The 17,543-nt window shown below is 35.9% G+C and overlaps 1 protein-coding gene across 1 annotated transcript; it reads right to left on the reverse strand.

Annotated features, from left to right (window-relative positions):
- Positions 1-2,019: 2,019 nt before the first annotated feature.
- On the reverse strand, positions 2,020-2,985 carry LOC110195111 (olfactory receptor 51G1). The gene has a single exon (XM_020967753.1). The coding sequence runs from the start codon at positions 2,983-2,985 to the stop codon at positions 2,020-2,022; it is 966 nt and encodes a 321-aa protein (XP_020823412.1).
- Between the last annotated feature and the right edge of the window lie 14,558 nt (positions 2,986-17,543).

A 17,543-nucleotide genomic window follows, 5' to 3' on the forward strand; every position in this document is an offset into this window, starting at 1 on the left:
TTTTGTGGATTTCTTACTACTTTTTTTTTTCTGTATTACATGAGGACCCAACGTTACGTTTCCAACTTAATAAATTGGCTATCTGACTCAATCAACCTAATTAAAACATAGTAAATAGTTAATAAAATGCTTTAAATACTTACTATGAGCCAGATATTGTGCTAAGGACTGAGATAAAAATACAAAATCATGATTCTGCTACTATCTCTTGCAATGTGGGTAATGAATATATAGAGTGAAAATGTAATGCCATAGCAAGACAAAAATATGTATGCATGAACTCTGACACACAAATAAACAAACAGTTATATGCAATAATGAGAATATACTCATAACTAATGCTTGGTATATAAATTGATATAATTGCAATCCAAATACCCATATCCAATAGCACTAATGCCCAAATAAAATTTGTGTGCAGTGACATATAATCACATATGAAGATACACAGACACAGTACTGACATACACAAACATATAGGTACACCTAATCACATCCAAATACCTCACCTACCCATACAATCAAAAAGGCATGCAGACACAGATCTCTCTCTTTTTTTCTCTCATTTCTTTCTGTTGATCTGTCTGTCACATACATATTTACATATAGAGCAACATGCACAGACAGTAAATAAGACTTTCTGGAGTCAGGGAGAAGGAAAAATGGATGTAAAACAAACATAAAAACCTACCAGCATGCCTCTGACTTTCTTCATCTCAAACTAAATACCAATACCATAGGGCCTAGGCAGGATTTTTTTTTGCTTTTGTTTTAATCACTTTGTTCATTACCCACATTGTAAGAGATAACACATCTCTAGACAATTTTTTTTTCTATGGATTTAATATTTTGTGTAGAGTCAGCATGGTAAAGTAGAAATAACACAAGACTTAGTATCCAAGGATCTGGTTTCAAATCATGCTTCTGCTACTATCTCTGTGACCCTAGGCAAGATATTAATCTTGTCTGTGCCTCAGTTTCCTTATCTAAAACAGGATGGAATTTGACTAACTGAACTGTGAGGTTCTTTACAATTCTGAATCCTGTGATTCATGACACATACATTGAGAGATACTTAGAACCTAAAACACATGGATAGGGCAGCTGGATAATGAGAGGATTAGCAACCATGACATTTGAAGAAAGGGTAAACAATCTGGACATGTTTAAGCAGGAGAAGAGAATATTGAGGAAGACATATTAGCTCTCTACATATATTTGAAGGACTATCAGTAGTTGGATAATTATGCTGATTTTTCTTGAAGACAAGGAACAGAAGTAAGAACAATGGTTGAAAGTTAGAGAGAAATAATTAACTCAATAGGAAGAACATTTTAACAATAATAGATAGTCAAAAGTGGAATAAGTTGCTTCTACAGTAAGCAACACTCCATCTCTTGGCCCTGGGCATTTTCATTGGCTGTCTCCCATCCCTGGAATTTTCTCCCCTCTTATTTCCATCTCTGAGTTTTCCTAGTTTCCTTCAAATCTCAAATGCACTTTTTGTAAGAAGTGTTTCCCAGTCCTCTGTAATCTTGGTGTCTTCCCAATGATCCCACTCCAATTTATCCTGTATGTATCTTGTTTTTACATAGTTGTCTGAATATTGTCTCCCACATTAAGCTATAAGGTCTTTGGGAACAGACTGTTTTTTGCCTTTATGTCTTTCCCCAGCATTTGTCATGGTGCTTAGCATATAAAGTGTGCTTAATAAATCATTATTGATTGGATTTTACTTGTTCTGCTTCATCCTAAAGGGTAGACGTATTACAGAAAAATTGCCAAAGCAGAAAGGAGACTTTTGTTTTATCCACTACTTCAAATAATTCATTAATGAAGATAACTAGCAGGGTAACTATTAGGTTCAGTGTGGGGGTAATTACCGTTCAATCCAAATATACTTTCAAAGCAGGACAGGGACCAGAGAACAAGTTATCCTGTTGTATTTAAAACAAAACAAAATACCATAAAAATATTAACAACAGGTAACAACTTCTTTCCCAGATTCTCTGCCTCAGTCTACCCCTGGTGATTGCTACTCAGTCTCTGCATAAAAATAAACTTTTTGATAATTGTCTGCCGTATCTGCTTAGTCTTAACACTGTAAACAATGGGGTTCATGAGAGGTGGGACCAAAAGGTAAACATAGGACATGAGCAAGTGGACAATGCGGGGTAGATGCTCACCGAAGCGGTGCACAAGTGATAAACCAATCATAGGGATATAGAAGAGAAGCACAGCACAGATATGCGAGACACAGGTATTGAGAGCTTTGAGTCGCTCCTCACGAGAAGCAATGCTCAGCACTGTGCGGAGAATTAGGGCATAGGAGAGAAAGATGAGCAATGAGTCCACACCCACTGTACAAGCCACCACAAAGAGGCCGTAGATATGATTGACTATGATGCTGGAGCAGGCCAGCTTCATGATCTCCAGGTGAAGGCAGTAAGCATGGGCTAGAACATGAGAACGGCAGTAATGGAAGCGTTTCAAGAGAAAGGGAAGAGGAAGGATGAGCAGTGCACTGCGCAGTACGGAGCATAGCCCCATCTTCACTATCCGGCCAGGTGTCAGGAGTGTACCATAACGAAGTGGGTTACAGATGGCCACATAGCGATCAATGGACATGGATAGCAGCACTGAGGATTCCACCAATGATAAGGTATGAATAAAGAAGAGCTGGGTGAAGCAGGCAGGGATACCAATCTCTCGAACATCAAACCAGAAGATACTCAGCACTGTAGGCAATGTGGAAAAGCACAAGCCTAAGTCAGTGAGAGCCAGCATAGCCAGAAAGTAATACATGGGCTCATGGAGTGTTGAATCTGTGCAAATGACATGGAGGATGGTGATATTTCCCACAATGACTGTCAAGTAGATGGTGCAGAAGGGAATGGAGATCAAGCCATGTAGATTTTCTAGGCCTCGGAATCCAGTTAAGAAGAAGGAGGTTGATTGCAGGCTGTTGTTCCCTGCAGCCAACATTATTCTGAAGACTTGGTCTGGTAATTCTGAAAAGTAGAATTTGACTAATGAAAAAATGGAAGCATATGTTCTCACTTACTTGATGTGAGTGGAGTAGTTGCTTGTTCCTTTGAAAGGTGTACCAATGATTCAGCTGACTTTTTAACCTTTCTCCTAGGTGAAAGGAGAATTAGGAACTCCAGTCTCCTGATGTTGTCCAGTGGCCCAGCCACCCACGATTGCTCACCTAGCCCAGGAAAGTGAGAAAGGTATGTTCAATTGATGCTGACCTTATGGATGTGACTTAGAGTATAAACAAGCCAATATCAAATCCTACTGTCTTTTAGCAGGCCTTCCTGAAGACTTAATCTACATGGATTGCTGAACTTCCCTATGACACATGACAGTTTATACCAAACATTTTGTTCTTGATTCTTATTGTATTATTTGAATGCTCATCTTGAATAATTTCATATGTGGGTAGTGGGTGTGGGTGTGCATATTGCACGTGCATGCACAAGTATGTGTGTGCCTTATGTCTCCATGAGAGAATAAAGGCAAGAAAGTATGGAGTGAAAATTTGGAGTGCTCTTTTCTGTAGAAGACTTGGGTCAAAGTCATGGTTTGAATTACTGGATGAGCTTGAGAAAGTCTCTGATCCTTAGTTTTCTTCCTTTAAGGTAAGGGGAATGGACGTGATACTTGCAAATATTCTTCCCAATTTTAAATTTTCATGATTCTGTATGTAAACTACTGATTGCAAGTCTAATATTTCCTTGTTCCCTCCTCCCAATGCCCACTTCAAGACCCAAAGGATCTAAAACATGACTTAGTATATAGAAATTGCTTAATATCAGTAAAGACCTTTTGAGTTTTCTGACTAACTTGTGCGAAGGAGTAGAATTTAGTATGGTGGCTGTATCAAGCCCCCACTCCCTGGAAATAAATTATTACAACTGAACAACCCCAGAAAAGCAGGATCAAAGCATACTAGGGGAAGCAGAAAAGTTCAAAGATGGAAGGAAGAGGAGAAGAGAGGAAAAGGAAATGATGGAAGAAGTTTAGAACATTCCTTATTCCCTCACTGGTAAATTGAGTCACCAGACATCAGTTATATACTTTTCTGCCTTAGGGTTCTATCACTGGGTAACCCTGCAGGTTTGGGGTTGTCTAAAAATATAATTTATAAACCCTATCAAATGAAGTTTCCCTAATATCAATCAACCAGTTAATATCAATTAGCTTTTTGAAAAAAGGATTTAATTTCGAGGATGAATGTTAGAAAAATGGTCTCCTAAATCCAAGGGAGAACTCTCTTCTGCCCACACTAGGTCTCTGGGGAGTGTGGGCTAAAACTTAGGCTACATATTAGTGAATTACCCCTCCTCTACTTCCTTCCTTTTCTCTCCACTTGCCTCATAATTTCTGGGGTGGGAATCCTTTTCTCCCTTGACAGAGTTCCCACCCTTGCTGAGTTGGGCTGGTTTCTCATGGGGCTTGATGTCTTAGATAATTGCCCAATGCACTGTTAGGCTGGGTCAGATAGGTCCCTCCTATACTGGCTTCTTTCTGGACTTAGATCCCCATGAAACTTGCTCCACTGGTTTCTGCTACCAAATCCAGTTATTGAGGGGACTCCTAATGGCACTTCTAACTTTTTAGGCTTATCAAGAAACATGACATAATCAATTCCATCTCTGGAAACTCATTCATCTAAGATCAAGGAAGGATAAACATAAACACAAACAACAATAACAACAAAAAGGCTTTTAGATCATTACATATAGTGATCATTTGATGAGATATGGGAGCTGTTGCCCCTACTTAACACAGCAGCTTTCTTCTCTAGGAAGTAGCCAGGGAAAAGTGTTATCTATCCTTTCCTAGATATTTTTGTATGTACCCTCACTTCTAGTTCCTTAGTCAATTACTAGATGCTTCCTTGTCATAGCTGCTATGTCATTCATAACTAGAAGTAGGGTCACCAAACCTTTATATGTTGTATTGGAAATAAGTAAGGAATATTATTAAAACAAAAAAGAGCAAATTCATGCATGGTCTAAGGTCTGGGTCCTTATTGACCTCCCATATTTAAATGAGGTCTGTAGATCAAAAATGAGTTAGTGTTCTGAGTGTCCAGGGTCCTCCTGGCCTTTAAAATTAAATGAGGTTTGGAGACCAACCCTGTCTAGAGGGCACCTCAATCTATATTGTATAAGGAATATGTGCCCTCAATCATAATAACAATGGAAACATGAGAGGTAGGAACATTTAGACTTTTAAGAAACAGGCTTAGAAGAGTCCTGTGCTAGAAACTGAATGGATTCTACAGGTTAGACTGAGAGACCTAAGAATAAGTGGTCATCTGGGATGGACAGAGATATACTCTGTCTCCTTCTGTCCCTATAAAAAACAACTGGTGCTTTGATCCAGCTTCAGGAAGGAAGATTAACCTTCTGTTGACCTCAAGAGAACTGAATATAGAATTCCAGAGAATAGCAAGAAAAGATTTTCTTAAATGAACAATGAAAAAAAAATAGAAGAGCACAATAGCATGGGGAAGACAAGAGATCTCTTCAAATAAATTAAAGATATCAAAAAAAGGTTCATGCAAAACTGGACATCACAGAAGACAAAATGATAAAAGCAGAAGAGATCAAGAGGAGGTGATATAAATACACAAAAGGACTATATAAGAAAGATCTTAACATCACTGATAGTCAAGATGGCATGGTTACTGATCTAGAGTCAGACATCCTGGAGAATGATGTCAAGAGAGCCTGAGGAAGAATTACTAGCAATAAGGCTATAAACATGTTGGAATTCCAGCAGAGCTATTTTAAATCCTAAAAAAATGATGCTGTTAAAGTATTGTACTCAATATGCCAGAAAATTTGGAAAACCCAACAGTGGCCACTGGATTGGAAAAAGTCAGTTTACATCCCAATCCTAAAGAAGGGCAATGTCAAGCAATGTTCAAATTACTGAATAATTGTTCTGATTTCACATGCCAGTAAGTTTATACTTAAGATTCTGTAAGCTAGGCTTCAGCAATATGTGAACCAAGAGTCACCAGTTTTTTAAATAGGTTTTAAATAGGCATTGGAACCAAAGACTGAATTGCCAGCATTTACTGGATGATGTAGAAAGCAAAGGAGTTACAGAAAAAAAAAATCTACTTCTGCTTCATTAACTACACTAAAGCTTTTGACTGTGTTGATCACAACAAAATGTGGCAAGTTCTCAGAAAGATGGGAGTACTAGATCATTTTACTTGTCTTCTGAGAAACCTGTATGCAGGCTAAGAACAACAGTTAGAATAAAATATGGACCAACTTATTGGTTTAAGATCAGAAAAGATGCACAACAAAGCTGTATATTGTCACCTTATTGATTTAACATATATGCTGAGTACATCAGGAGAAATTCCAGGCTGGATGTTTCAAAAGTTGGAATTCAGGTTGCTGGGAGAAATAGCAACAATTTCAGACATGCAGATGACACTCTGATGGCAGAATGTGAAGAGGAATTAAGAAGTCTCTTGATGAGGGTGAAAGAGGGGAGTATAAAAGCTGGTTTGAAGCTATATATATATGTATATATATATATATATATATGTATGTGTGTGTATATACACATATATACATATATATGTATATATGTATATATATATACATATATATATGTATGTGTGTGTATATACACATATATACATATATATATGTATATATGTATATATATATATACATATATATATGTATGTGTGTGTATATACACATATATACATATATATATATACATATACATATATACATATATATATGTGTGTATATACACATATATACATATATATATACATATATATATATATATATATATATATATATATATATATATATATATATATATTTTTTTTTTTTTAATTTTAAACTAAGATTTTGACAACTGGTACCACCACTGCCTCACAAATATAAGGAGAAGGAATGGAAACAGTGTCATATTTTACACTCTTGGACTCAAAGATCATTGCAGATTGTGACTGCAACCATGACATTAAAATATGTTTGCTCCTTAGAAGGAAAGCTATCACAAATCTGGATGGCATACCAAAAAGCAGAGACTTCAGCTTGCTGACAAAGGTCTGTATAGTCAAAGCTGTGGTTTTTCCAAAAGCAACATATGGCTGTGAGAATTAGACTATAAGCAAAAACTGAGCACCACAGAATCAACACATTTGAATTGTGAACCTGGAGAATGCTTTTGAGAATCCCTTGGATGGCAAGGAGATCAAATAAGTCAATACTTAATAAATTAATTCAAACTATTCACCACAAGGTCAAATACTGAAGCTTACTTTGGCCACATAACAAGATGAGATTCATTAGAAAAGATCCTCATGTTGGGAAAGAAAGGGGACAACAGAGGATGAGATGGATAGATAGCGTTATAGAAGCAGTCAACATAAGCTTAGACAAGTTTCAGGAGATCGAAGAGGATAGGAAGGCCTGGCATGCTGTGGTTCATGAAGTCATAAAGAGTCAGACATGATTGAACAACTGATCATGAACAAATTGACTCCAAAATCTGTGACACAACAACAACAACATATAGCTGTCATGTACTTAATCATCACTCACAACAGAACACAGAATTCAGCTAATTGTTGTCTCAATAATAACCAAATTGTCTAGCTTGATAATTAGATCATCTGAGCTGATCTAGGCTTTTTTCTGATTTGTAAATGGGGTAAAACATTTTAAATCTGGGCATTCTTGGAACTCTAATATGTACTATCTCTGATACTATGTCTTTGGGATATAAATCTAATATGAAGGCAGAATATCTGAGCCTCACAGAGAAACTCCCAAAGGGCAGATGGTCTATAATGTAGATAATTATGAGTTAGTAGAAAAGGTTTCAAGATTTGAGATCACAAGACTGGGCTTGAATTAGGCATATCACTTCATTTCAGTTTTTTTTTCTATCCATAAAAGAGGTGGTGGTGTTGGGTAGACTAGTTTGTTTTTAAAATCTTTTCTAGCCCATATCTATCCTCCTGTGTTCTCTAATAGTCTTGCTGTATTGAGACTTAAACCAACAGGTCATTTAGAAGGAATCTTGGTTCTTGAACAGAATCATCTAAATTACAATGCCAATAAAAGTGTATCTAGAAAGGATTAGAATTTGAGTGCTTTCTTATGGAAAGGTGGAACTAAATTTCTCTGATAGTTTGCTTATACTCAGAAGCAAACATCAGTTTGATACTGTTTGTAGGAAAGGAGGAAACCAGCATTTATCAAGCACCCAATAAGCACCTACTATGTGCCTATAGCCTCACTCTGCTGAGAGCTCTAGAAGTATTGTCTTATTTGGTCCTCACAAAGTTTGGTGCTATTATCGGCTTTATTTTGTAAGCAAAGAAAGTGACACCAAAAAAGGTTATGTGAAGTGCCCAGGACTGCACAGCTGGTAAGTGTCTGAGGGTGGATTTGAATTAATTTCTTTTTGACTCCAGGCCCAGCACTCTACTCTGTGCCACCTAGCTGCCTCTTTTCCTTTATAAATATCCTATATAATCTTAGGGAAATCATTTCACAACTCTGGGCCTCAGTTTCCTTATTTATAAAATGAATGGGTATTATGGATAATCTCCAATGACCCTCTCAGATTTGTTAAATATTCTCTCATTGTAAAGTACAGGCTGAGAAGAGTGGGAAGGGAATAGAGGCCTTTAGAAAGTGAATAGAAAGCAAAGGGGCTGGGAGGGGATCTAGAAGAGTGAACATAAGAGAAGAAAGAAGCAGGAGCAAGAGCCAAGCAGCAAGAGCACTGGTACTCAATTGTATAGCCATCCTATTTATTATCACAGCCTATTTTTAGCTTTGGCTTCCATTCTCATTGCCCCACTGTAAGAGGGATAAGAGGATGTGAAATTAAAATAGAAGAGATTTTGGTGAGACACAGTGAGCATTTTTTTTGGAATGATAAAAATGCTGGATGTCTAGCTGATTAGTGGAGTAAGGTCTTTGTTCTTGAAGATCCAGAGGAAAAGAGAGTGCTATTTCCTCTTTGGAAGTTAGTGAAAGACAGGAACTGGAATCAATGACTTCTCTAGGTCTTTCTATTTTATAATACTACCATTCTAATTCACTGTTGACCACTTTATTATTCCTATTCTCCTGGTTAGTTCATAGATAATTAAAAAATGAAATAATTCTTAGAGTTCATTGTAACCATCCCCCTAACTTTGTAGAGGGCTGCAGGCATCCCTTTGAATAGTAAAAAACATGAAAATCTTTCATTTTTTCCCAAAGCTAAGATTTAAAATCTCCCCTTTAATCCAGTAGAATTTCTTTGCCTCTTAAATCATGTCATATCCCAGTGCTGAGGCTGCATATAATGTGTGTGGGTACATAAACCACAATTATGGACACATATGTTTATCTTCAACTCATTAATCAAATATTCACCAAAAATGCTCACATGTGGTGAAGCTGGATCAACAATACGTAATGGCTCCTATACTAAATTTCATACAGCAGTCCCTACTCCTCTCTCCCATACTGTTGCAGATTTCATAGGGCATCTTGGTTCTATATAAAGGGACTGAGGAAGTAGGAGGTAAGATCAGTCTTCTGGACATGAATTTAATCTCAATTAATTAGTCTTACCTCTTGGAAGTGGCATTCTTAAAAAGAAGAATTTGTGGAAAGAATATTGAGAATGGAGTTTTAAGTCCTGGTTTTGAATTCTAGGTCTGTGACTTATAAAGTTGTGACATATAAACTTGGGTAATTATTTAATTTATTTATGTTCTGTAGAATGGAGATAAGAATATTTAGCCTGTGGATTGGACAATAACTGAACCTGTCATTGCACTGAAATAGGGAACTTGTGGGTAAGGAAATTCTATCTGAAATGCAGGTAAGTATCTTCTCTGCAACTTAGTTTTAAAGAGTTACCCAGAGTAGAGTTGTCAAACATACTGCCAACCAGTGCAGCCAGGAACAAATTGAAATGTAATTGGGAAAAATTTAGCAAAATAAATTAAAAGAGAACAGAACATAAATAATGTTAATATGTGGTTTTCTAAATAAAGATTCAATATGCTATGGTTGTAAAAGAAAAGCTATGAAGAGTGAGAAGGAGATGGGGCCATTGGAAGGTGAATAGGGAAAGCAAAGGGTCTGGCTAGGGAGCTAGAAGAATGAACATAGAAGAAAGGAGCAAGGAGAAGACATAAGCAACAAGAGAACTGTTACTAGTTGTATAAACACCACCTTCAACATTACAGCCTATTTTTACCCTGTTATTATTCCCACTTGCCTCGATGTAAGAAGGATAAGAGCACATGGACTTCAGATAGGAAAGATTTTGGTGAGACACAGCACATGCTTAATAAATATTTATTAACTGAATAATTGACTTTTCTTTCAGTTCTATGAAGTAGGGAGAGTAGGTTTATGATCTCATCCCCTGGATAGATGAACAAAATGAAAAGCAAAAAGTCAAAATGACTTACTTCGGTTTGAATAGCAAGTTAGGGACAGAGAAAGGCCTAGAACTTGCAGTTCTTAATATTGTAAATTTAAAACTAGAAGAGATACTACACATCATCTAGCCCATTTTTTGGCAGCTAAGTGGCACAGTGGATAGAGTGCCAGGGACTGGAGTCAAGAAAATTCATTTATCTGATTCATATGGCCTCAGATTCTTATTAGCTGTGTGACCCTGGGTAAGTCACTTAATCCTGTTTGTCTCAGTTTCCTCATTTGTGAAATGAGCTGGAGAAAGAAATGCAAAACAACTTTAGTATTTCTGTCAAGAAAACACTAAATGGAGTTGTGATGTTTCAGGCATGACTGAAGCAACTGAACAACAAGGAGCTTAACAATTATTGTTGAAGTTAACACAAACACACATAAATATACATATATAATGGGTCCATTTCTTCATTCTCTGAAGGAGCAATAATATTTATTTATTTAACACTTTAAGGTGTGCGAAGTATTTAACTACTACTTCATTTTATTCTGACAACAATCCTGGAAAATGGGTGCTATCCTCATTTTATAAGTGAGGAAACTGAGATATGAAGAGGATAAATGATTTGCCTGTAACCAATACACCCAGTATCTGAAGTGGAATTTGAACTCTGGTATTCCTAACTCCAAGTCTGGCACTCTATCCATTCTGTCACTTAGCTGCCACAAATGTATTCTATCCCCATATCTGATTTAAAAAGAAAATTTAGTCTAGAGAATTGCAAAGGATTGTTAGGGTATCAGTCCTTCCAAAATAGATTGATACTAGACTAAGATTCTTATTCAGTGCTCATTCAGTCTTTCCTTCTGCTCAGGCAGAGCTGATATTTACACATGATCTCAAGATCTATAGTCAAATATTTTTCAACCAACTTATCTGTTGCTGGTTATACCCTGATGCTTTCATCTTTACCTGCTTTTCTCTGAATCCTCAAAAGTCCTGGATGATGTTCTTCATGGCTGGTTGACCCGAGTATAAATTTCTGAGGGCTGAAGTCATTGGTTCTTAAGCTCCTTTATGTAATTGATCCTTTCGGCAGTCTGTTGAATCTCATGAGCTCCTCAGAAGCTTTTAAATGTATAAAATAAAATTCATAGGAAAACAATGATACTGAAATACGGTTATCAATTAAAAATATTCATACACCCTAAGTTAATAACCCCTCAACAACTTTTAAAGGTCATGTTATCTACTCTTCTCACATGCCTCTGTCATGGAGCATCCAACCCATCTGGATCCTCCCTCAACTGAGAACTACACTCCCACCAGCCCCAAACCAGAATATCCCATTCTTCAGAACTCCCTCCCCTATTCGATGCAAGCATTAGAAAGAGAGCAAGGAGGAGGTTAGTGTCCAAAGAATGGAGATTCTCACTTTTCAGTTAGCTCTGTTGTTGGCACTGTCATCCACGTGGCAACTTTTTTCCCAAGAATCTTGAACCTCTTTAGTCCAGAGAGAACTGAGAGGGAAGTACTTTCCACTTAAAAAACAGGGGAAAGATAATTGCACATGCCGTGTTGATGCTCACAAGGGATTCCTAAACTATGAGACTTTACAAAGATCAAAAGACTATCCTGAGAAACCTCTCCCTAGTGTGAGAGTTCCCTTGCTCCCCACATAACATTCACATTTGTAGTGGCCCCCCAAGGGTTCAGTAAAATGTAGGACCCATGAGTTTGCTTTCAAATTCTTTTCTCATGAGTGTCTGTTAAGTATATAGTACTTCCTTAACTATCATCATATACTTCTAAGTTTTGTTCTATTTTAACTTATTTTGTTAAATATCTCCCAATTACATTTTAATTTACTCCACTGGTGAGCAGTGTGTTTGACATCTCTATTCTAAGTAATTCCCAAGATTAAGTTGTAGAGAAGATACATTGCTACACATTATTATTATTTTTTTTATTCACAAGCTTCCTATTTGAATGGAATAACAGGTTCGGTTAACTGTCCAATCCATAGTTACTTAACCTAAATGATAAGTCACTTAAACTTTGTGGGCCTCAGTTTCCTCATCTTGTAAAATGAAAGGGTTGGATTTGATTATCTTCAAGGCCCCTCCTGGTTTTAAATCCAGATAATGTGAAATGCAAGTTCTAAATCTTACTCTATCTCTTACTTGCTAAGTGGCCTCAGGTATGTTATTTATCCCTCTCTGGATTTCATGTTTCTTCATCTATGGAGTACAGACGGATGGATGCAGTGATGTCCATAGTTCATGCTTTTTCATTTTTTGACCTGAGCAGAAATGTTCTAATCAGATGTGGGACCCTGGACCTGAGATAGCAAGAAGGCTAAAAATAACAACTGTACTTTACTATTAGAGATCTTTAAATTTCACATAGTTTTTTTTTTTGCTGTTTTTTAATTTTTAATTTTTTTAAATTAATTTATTTTGATTTATCACAATCACTTCCATATGCTTTTGAGTTGAAAATTTTTCTCCCACTTCCTCCCCCTCGACCTCCCCAAGACAGCGCACAATCTGATATAGTCTTTACATTTACATACCCATTAAACATATTTTCACATCAGTGAAGTTGTAAGTAAAAATTAAAACCAATAGGAGGAACCATCAGAAAGATGAAACAAAACTCAACAGAAGGTAAAAATAAGTGATAGCGATTCGACTTCCATAGTTCTTTTTTTGGATGTGTACAGCATTTTCCATTCCAAGGCCTCTGGAGATGTCTTGATCCTAGTAATGCTGAGAAGGGTTCAGGTTTAATAATTTTAGTCATTGCATAACATGACTGTTATTTTGTACAAAGTCCTCTTGGTTCTGCTCACTTCACTCCGCATCAGACCATATAAGTCTTTCCAGGTTTTTCTGAAGTCAGCCTGTTCATCATTTCTTATAGCACAATAGTATTCCATTACATTCATATACCACAACTTGCTCAGCCATTCCCCAATTGATGGGCATCCTCTCAATTTCCAATTCTTTGCCACCACAAAAAGAGCTGCTATATTTTTGTACATGTGGGTCCTTTTCCCATTTGTTTGATCTCTTTGGGATATAGCCCTAGAAGTGCTATTGCTGCATCAAAGGGTATGCACATTTTTGTAGCCCTTTGGGCATAGTTCCAAATTGTTCTCCAAAATGGTTGGAACATTTCACAACTCCACCAACAATGTATTAGTGTTCCAATTTTCCCTCACCTTCTCCAACATTTATCATTTTCCTGTTTTGTCATGTTGGCCAATCTGATAGGTGTGATGTGGTACCTCAGAGTTGTTTTGATTTGCATTTCTCTAATCAATAACGATTTAGAGCATTTTTTCATATGACTATAGATGGCTTTAATTTCTTCATCTGAGAACTGTCTGTTCATATCCTTTGACCATTTATCAATGAGGGAATGGTTTGTGTTCTTATAAATTTGTCTTAATTCTCTATGTATTTTAGAAATGAGGCCTTTATCAGAGAGACTGGTTGTAAAAATTCTTTCCCAATTTTCTACCTTCCTTCTAATCTTAGTTGCATTGGCTTTGTTTGTGCAAAAACTTTTCAATTTAATGTCATCAAAATTATCCATTTTGCTTTCCATAATGTTCTGTATCTCCTGTTTGGTCATGAATTCTTCTGTTCTCCATAGATCTGATAGGTAAACTATTCCTTGTTCTCCCAGTTTACTTATGGTATCAGCCTTTATATCTAAGTCATGAACCCATTTTGACTTTATTTTGGTATATGGTGTGAGATTTGGGTCTATGCCTAGTTTCTGCCATACTCTTTTCCAGTTTTCCCAGCAGTTTTTTTCAAAGAGTGGGTTCTTATCCCAGAAACTGGGGTCTTTGGGTTTATCAAATAATAGATTACTACAGTCATTGACTACTGTGTCTTGCATATTTAACCTCCCTATTTCTTAACCAGTACCAAGCAGTTTTGATGATTGCTGCTTTATAATACAATTTAAGATCTGGAATTGCTAGGCCACCTTCCCCTGCATTTTTCTTCATTAGTTCCTTTGATATTCTGGACCTTTTGTTTTTCCAAATGAATCTTGTTATTATTTTTTCTAACTCTATAAAATAATTTTTTGGTAGTTTGATTGGTATGGCACTGAATAAGTAAATTAGCTTAGGTAGGATTGTCATTTTTATTATATTAGCTCAGCCTACCCATGAGCAACTGATGTTTTTCCAATTATTTAGATCTGATTTTATTTGTGTGAAAAGTGTTTTGTAATTGTGTTCATAGAGTTCCTGGGTTTCTTTCAGGAGGTAGACTCCTAAATATTTTATAATGTCTACAGTAAGTTTAAATGGGATTTCTCTTTCTATCTCTTGCTTGGGCTTTGTTGGTAATATATAGAAATGCTGATGATTTATGTGGTTTATTTTATAGCCTGCAACTTTGCTAAAGTTGTTTATTATTTCAAGTAGTTTTTTACTTGATTCTCTAGGATTCTCTAAGTATATCATCCTGTCATCTGCAAAGAGTGATAGTTTCTTCTTTGCCTATTCTAATGCCTTCAATTTCTTTTTCTTCTCTTATTGCTAAAGCTAAATTTCCAGTACAATATTGAATAACAGTGATAATGGACATCCTTGTTTCACCCCCGATCTTATTGGAAATGCTTCTAGCCTGTCCCCATTACATATAATGCTTGCTGAAGGTTTTAGATAGATGCTATTTATTATTTTAAGGAAGACTCCATTTATACCTATGCTTTCTAGTGTTTTTAATAGGAATGGGTGTTGTATTTTATCAAAAGCTTTTTCTGCATCTATTGAGATGATCATGTGGTTTCTGTTGGTTTTGTTGTTGATATGCTCAATGATGCTGATAGTTTTCCTAATATTGAACCAACCCTGCATTCCTGGTATAAATCCTACCTGGTCATAGTGTATTATTCTTGTGATAAGTTGCTGCAATCTATTTGCTAGTATTTTGTTTAAAATTTTTGCATCTATATTCATTAGAGAAATTGGTCTATAATTTTCTTTCTCTATTTTGACTCTTCCTGGTTTAGGTATCAACACCATATTTGTATCATAAAAAGAATTTGGTAAGACTCCTTCTTCACCTATTTTCCCAAATAGTCTATATAGTATTGGAATTAATTGTTCTTTAAATGTTTGATAGAATTCGCATGTAAATCCATCTGGCCCTGGAGATTTTTTCCTAGGGAGTTCATCAATGGCTTGTTCAATTTCTTTTTCTGAGATGGGGTTATTTAAGTATTTTACTTCCTCTTCGGTTAATCTGGGCAATTTATATTTTTGTAAATATGTATCCATTTCACTAAGATTGTCAAATTTGTTGGCATATAGTTGGGCAAAATAATTTCTAATTATTCTTTTAATTTCCTCTTCCTTGGTGGTAGCTTCCCTTTTCATTCTTGATACTAGTAATTTGGTTTCTTCTCTTTTTTTTTAATTAAATTAACCAAAGGCTTATCTATTTTATTGTTTTTTTCATAAAACCAGCTCTTAGTTTTATTTATTAGTTCAATAGTTTTCTTAATTTCAATTTTATTAATTTTTCCTTTGGTTTTCAATATTTCTAATTTGGTGTTTAGTTGAGGATTTTTAATTTGTTCTTTTTCTAGTTTTTTTAGTTGTATGCCCAATTCATTAATCTCCTCTTTTTCTATTTTATTTATGTAAGCATTTAGAGATATAAAACTTCCCCTAAGAACTGCTTTCACTGCATCCCATAGGTTTTGGTATGTTGTCTCATTATTGTCATTCTCTTGAATGAAATTATTGATTGTTTCTATGATTTGTTGTTTGACCCAATCATTTTTTAGGATTAGATTATTTAGTTTCCAATTATTTTTTAGTCTATCTTTCCATGGCCCTTTATTACATATAATTTTTATTGCATCATGATCTGAAAAGATGCATTTAATATTTCTGCCTTTCTGCATTGGATTGTGAGGTTTTTATGCCCTAGTACATGGTCAATTTTTGTGTATGTGCCATGTACTGCCGAGAAAAAAGTATATTCCTTTCTATCCCCATTCAGTTTTCTCCAGAGCTCTATCCTACCTAACTTTTCTAATGTTCTATTCACCTCCTTAACTTCTTCCTTATTTTTTTGGGGGGTTAGACTTATCTGGTGCCAAGAGGGGGAGGTTCAGGTCCCCCACTAGTATAGTTTTTCTGTCTATTTCTTCCTGTAACTCCCTGAACTTCTGTAAGAATTTGGATGCAATACCATTTGGTGCACATATATTTAGTAATGATATTACTTCATTGTCTATGGTGCCTTTTAGCAGGATGTAGTTTCCTTCCTTATCTCTTTTGATTAGATCCATTTTTGCTTTTGCTTTGTCTGAGATTAGGATTGCTACCCCTGCTTTTTTCACTTCAGCTACGCATAATATATTCTGCTCCAGCCTTTTCACATAGTTTTTAATTCACAGCAAATTCATGGGATTTCTCCTATAAGTAATGGCATTTGATATGTATAGAAATTGAAACTGAAAGAAGGGAATTGATTTCCATAAGGTTACGCAGTTTATAAGTGGGAGAGTCAGGGTTTGGACTGGGTCTTTTGTCGGGGTGTGCTGATAAATGTTCAATAACTGGTTCTCAAAAAAAAAAAATGAAAGATAGGAAAAAGAAAATGAACCCATGACATACACATAAATTTAATCTGCATTATTAATATATTGCCCATCACTTTTTAAAATCTCAACCATCAACAAAATAAGGTCAAGACTTTATAGAATTGCTCAAGTCTCTGAGGTATAAATACTCACACTGAAAATTTTACATTTGTTTTTTGCAGACCAGTTAAAGCTGGCTCTAGCATAGCATAGGAAAATGGGATAAACCATAGACAAAAAATGAGAAGACTCTCATCATTTCTTCCTTCAAAGATTTTGTGAAAAATTATTAAAACACTTTTGATTATACTAAAATCCATGTTCTCAGTTAACTAGAAAATGGCCTGGACAGGTGTTGTTCCTTGGCCAAAGATAGAGGAAAAGATGAAATTAGTGAGGTGTCTGATACCTAGTCCGAAAACATGGATCATAAGGAATCTGTGAATTGCTTCCTAAATGTTCCCATC

Source organism: Phascolarctos cinereus, unplaced genomic scaffold (assembly GCF_003287225.1).
Source record: "Phascolarctos cinereus isolate Bilbo 61053 unplaced genomic scaffold, phaCin_HiC Scaffold_726;HRSCAF=1367, whole genome shotgun sequence".
In the NCBI taxonomy this organism is placed as follows: Eukaryota; Metazoa; Chordata; class Mammalia; order Diprotodontia; family Phascolarctidae; genus Phascolarctos; species Phascolarctos cinereus.

Coding starts and splice junctions, on each gene's coding strand:
- LOC110195111 (XM_020967753.1), bottom strand. CDS start 2,985: ATGTTGGCTGCAGGGAACAACAGCCTGCAATCAACCTCCTTCTTCTTA.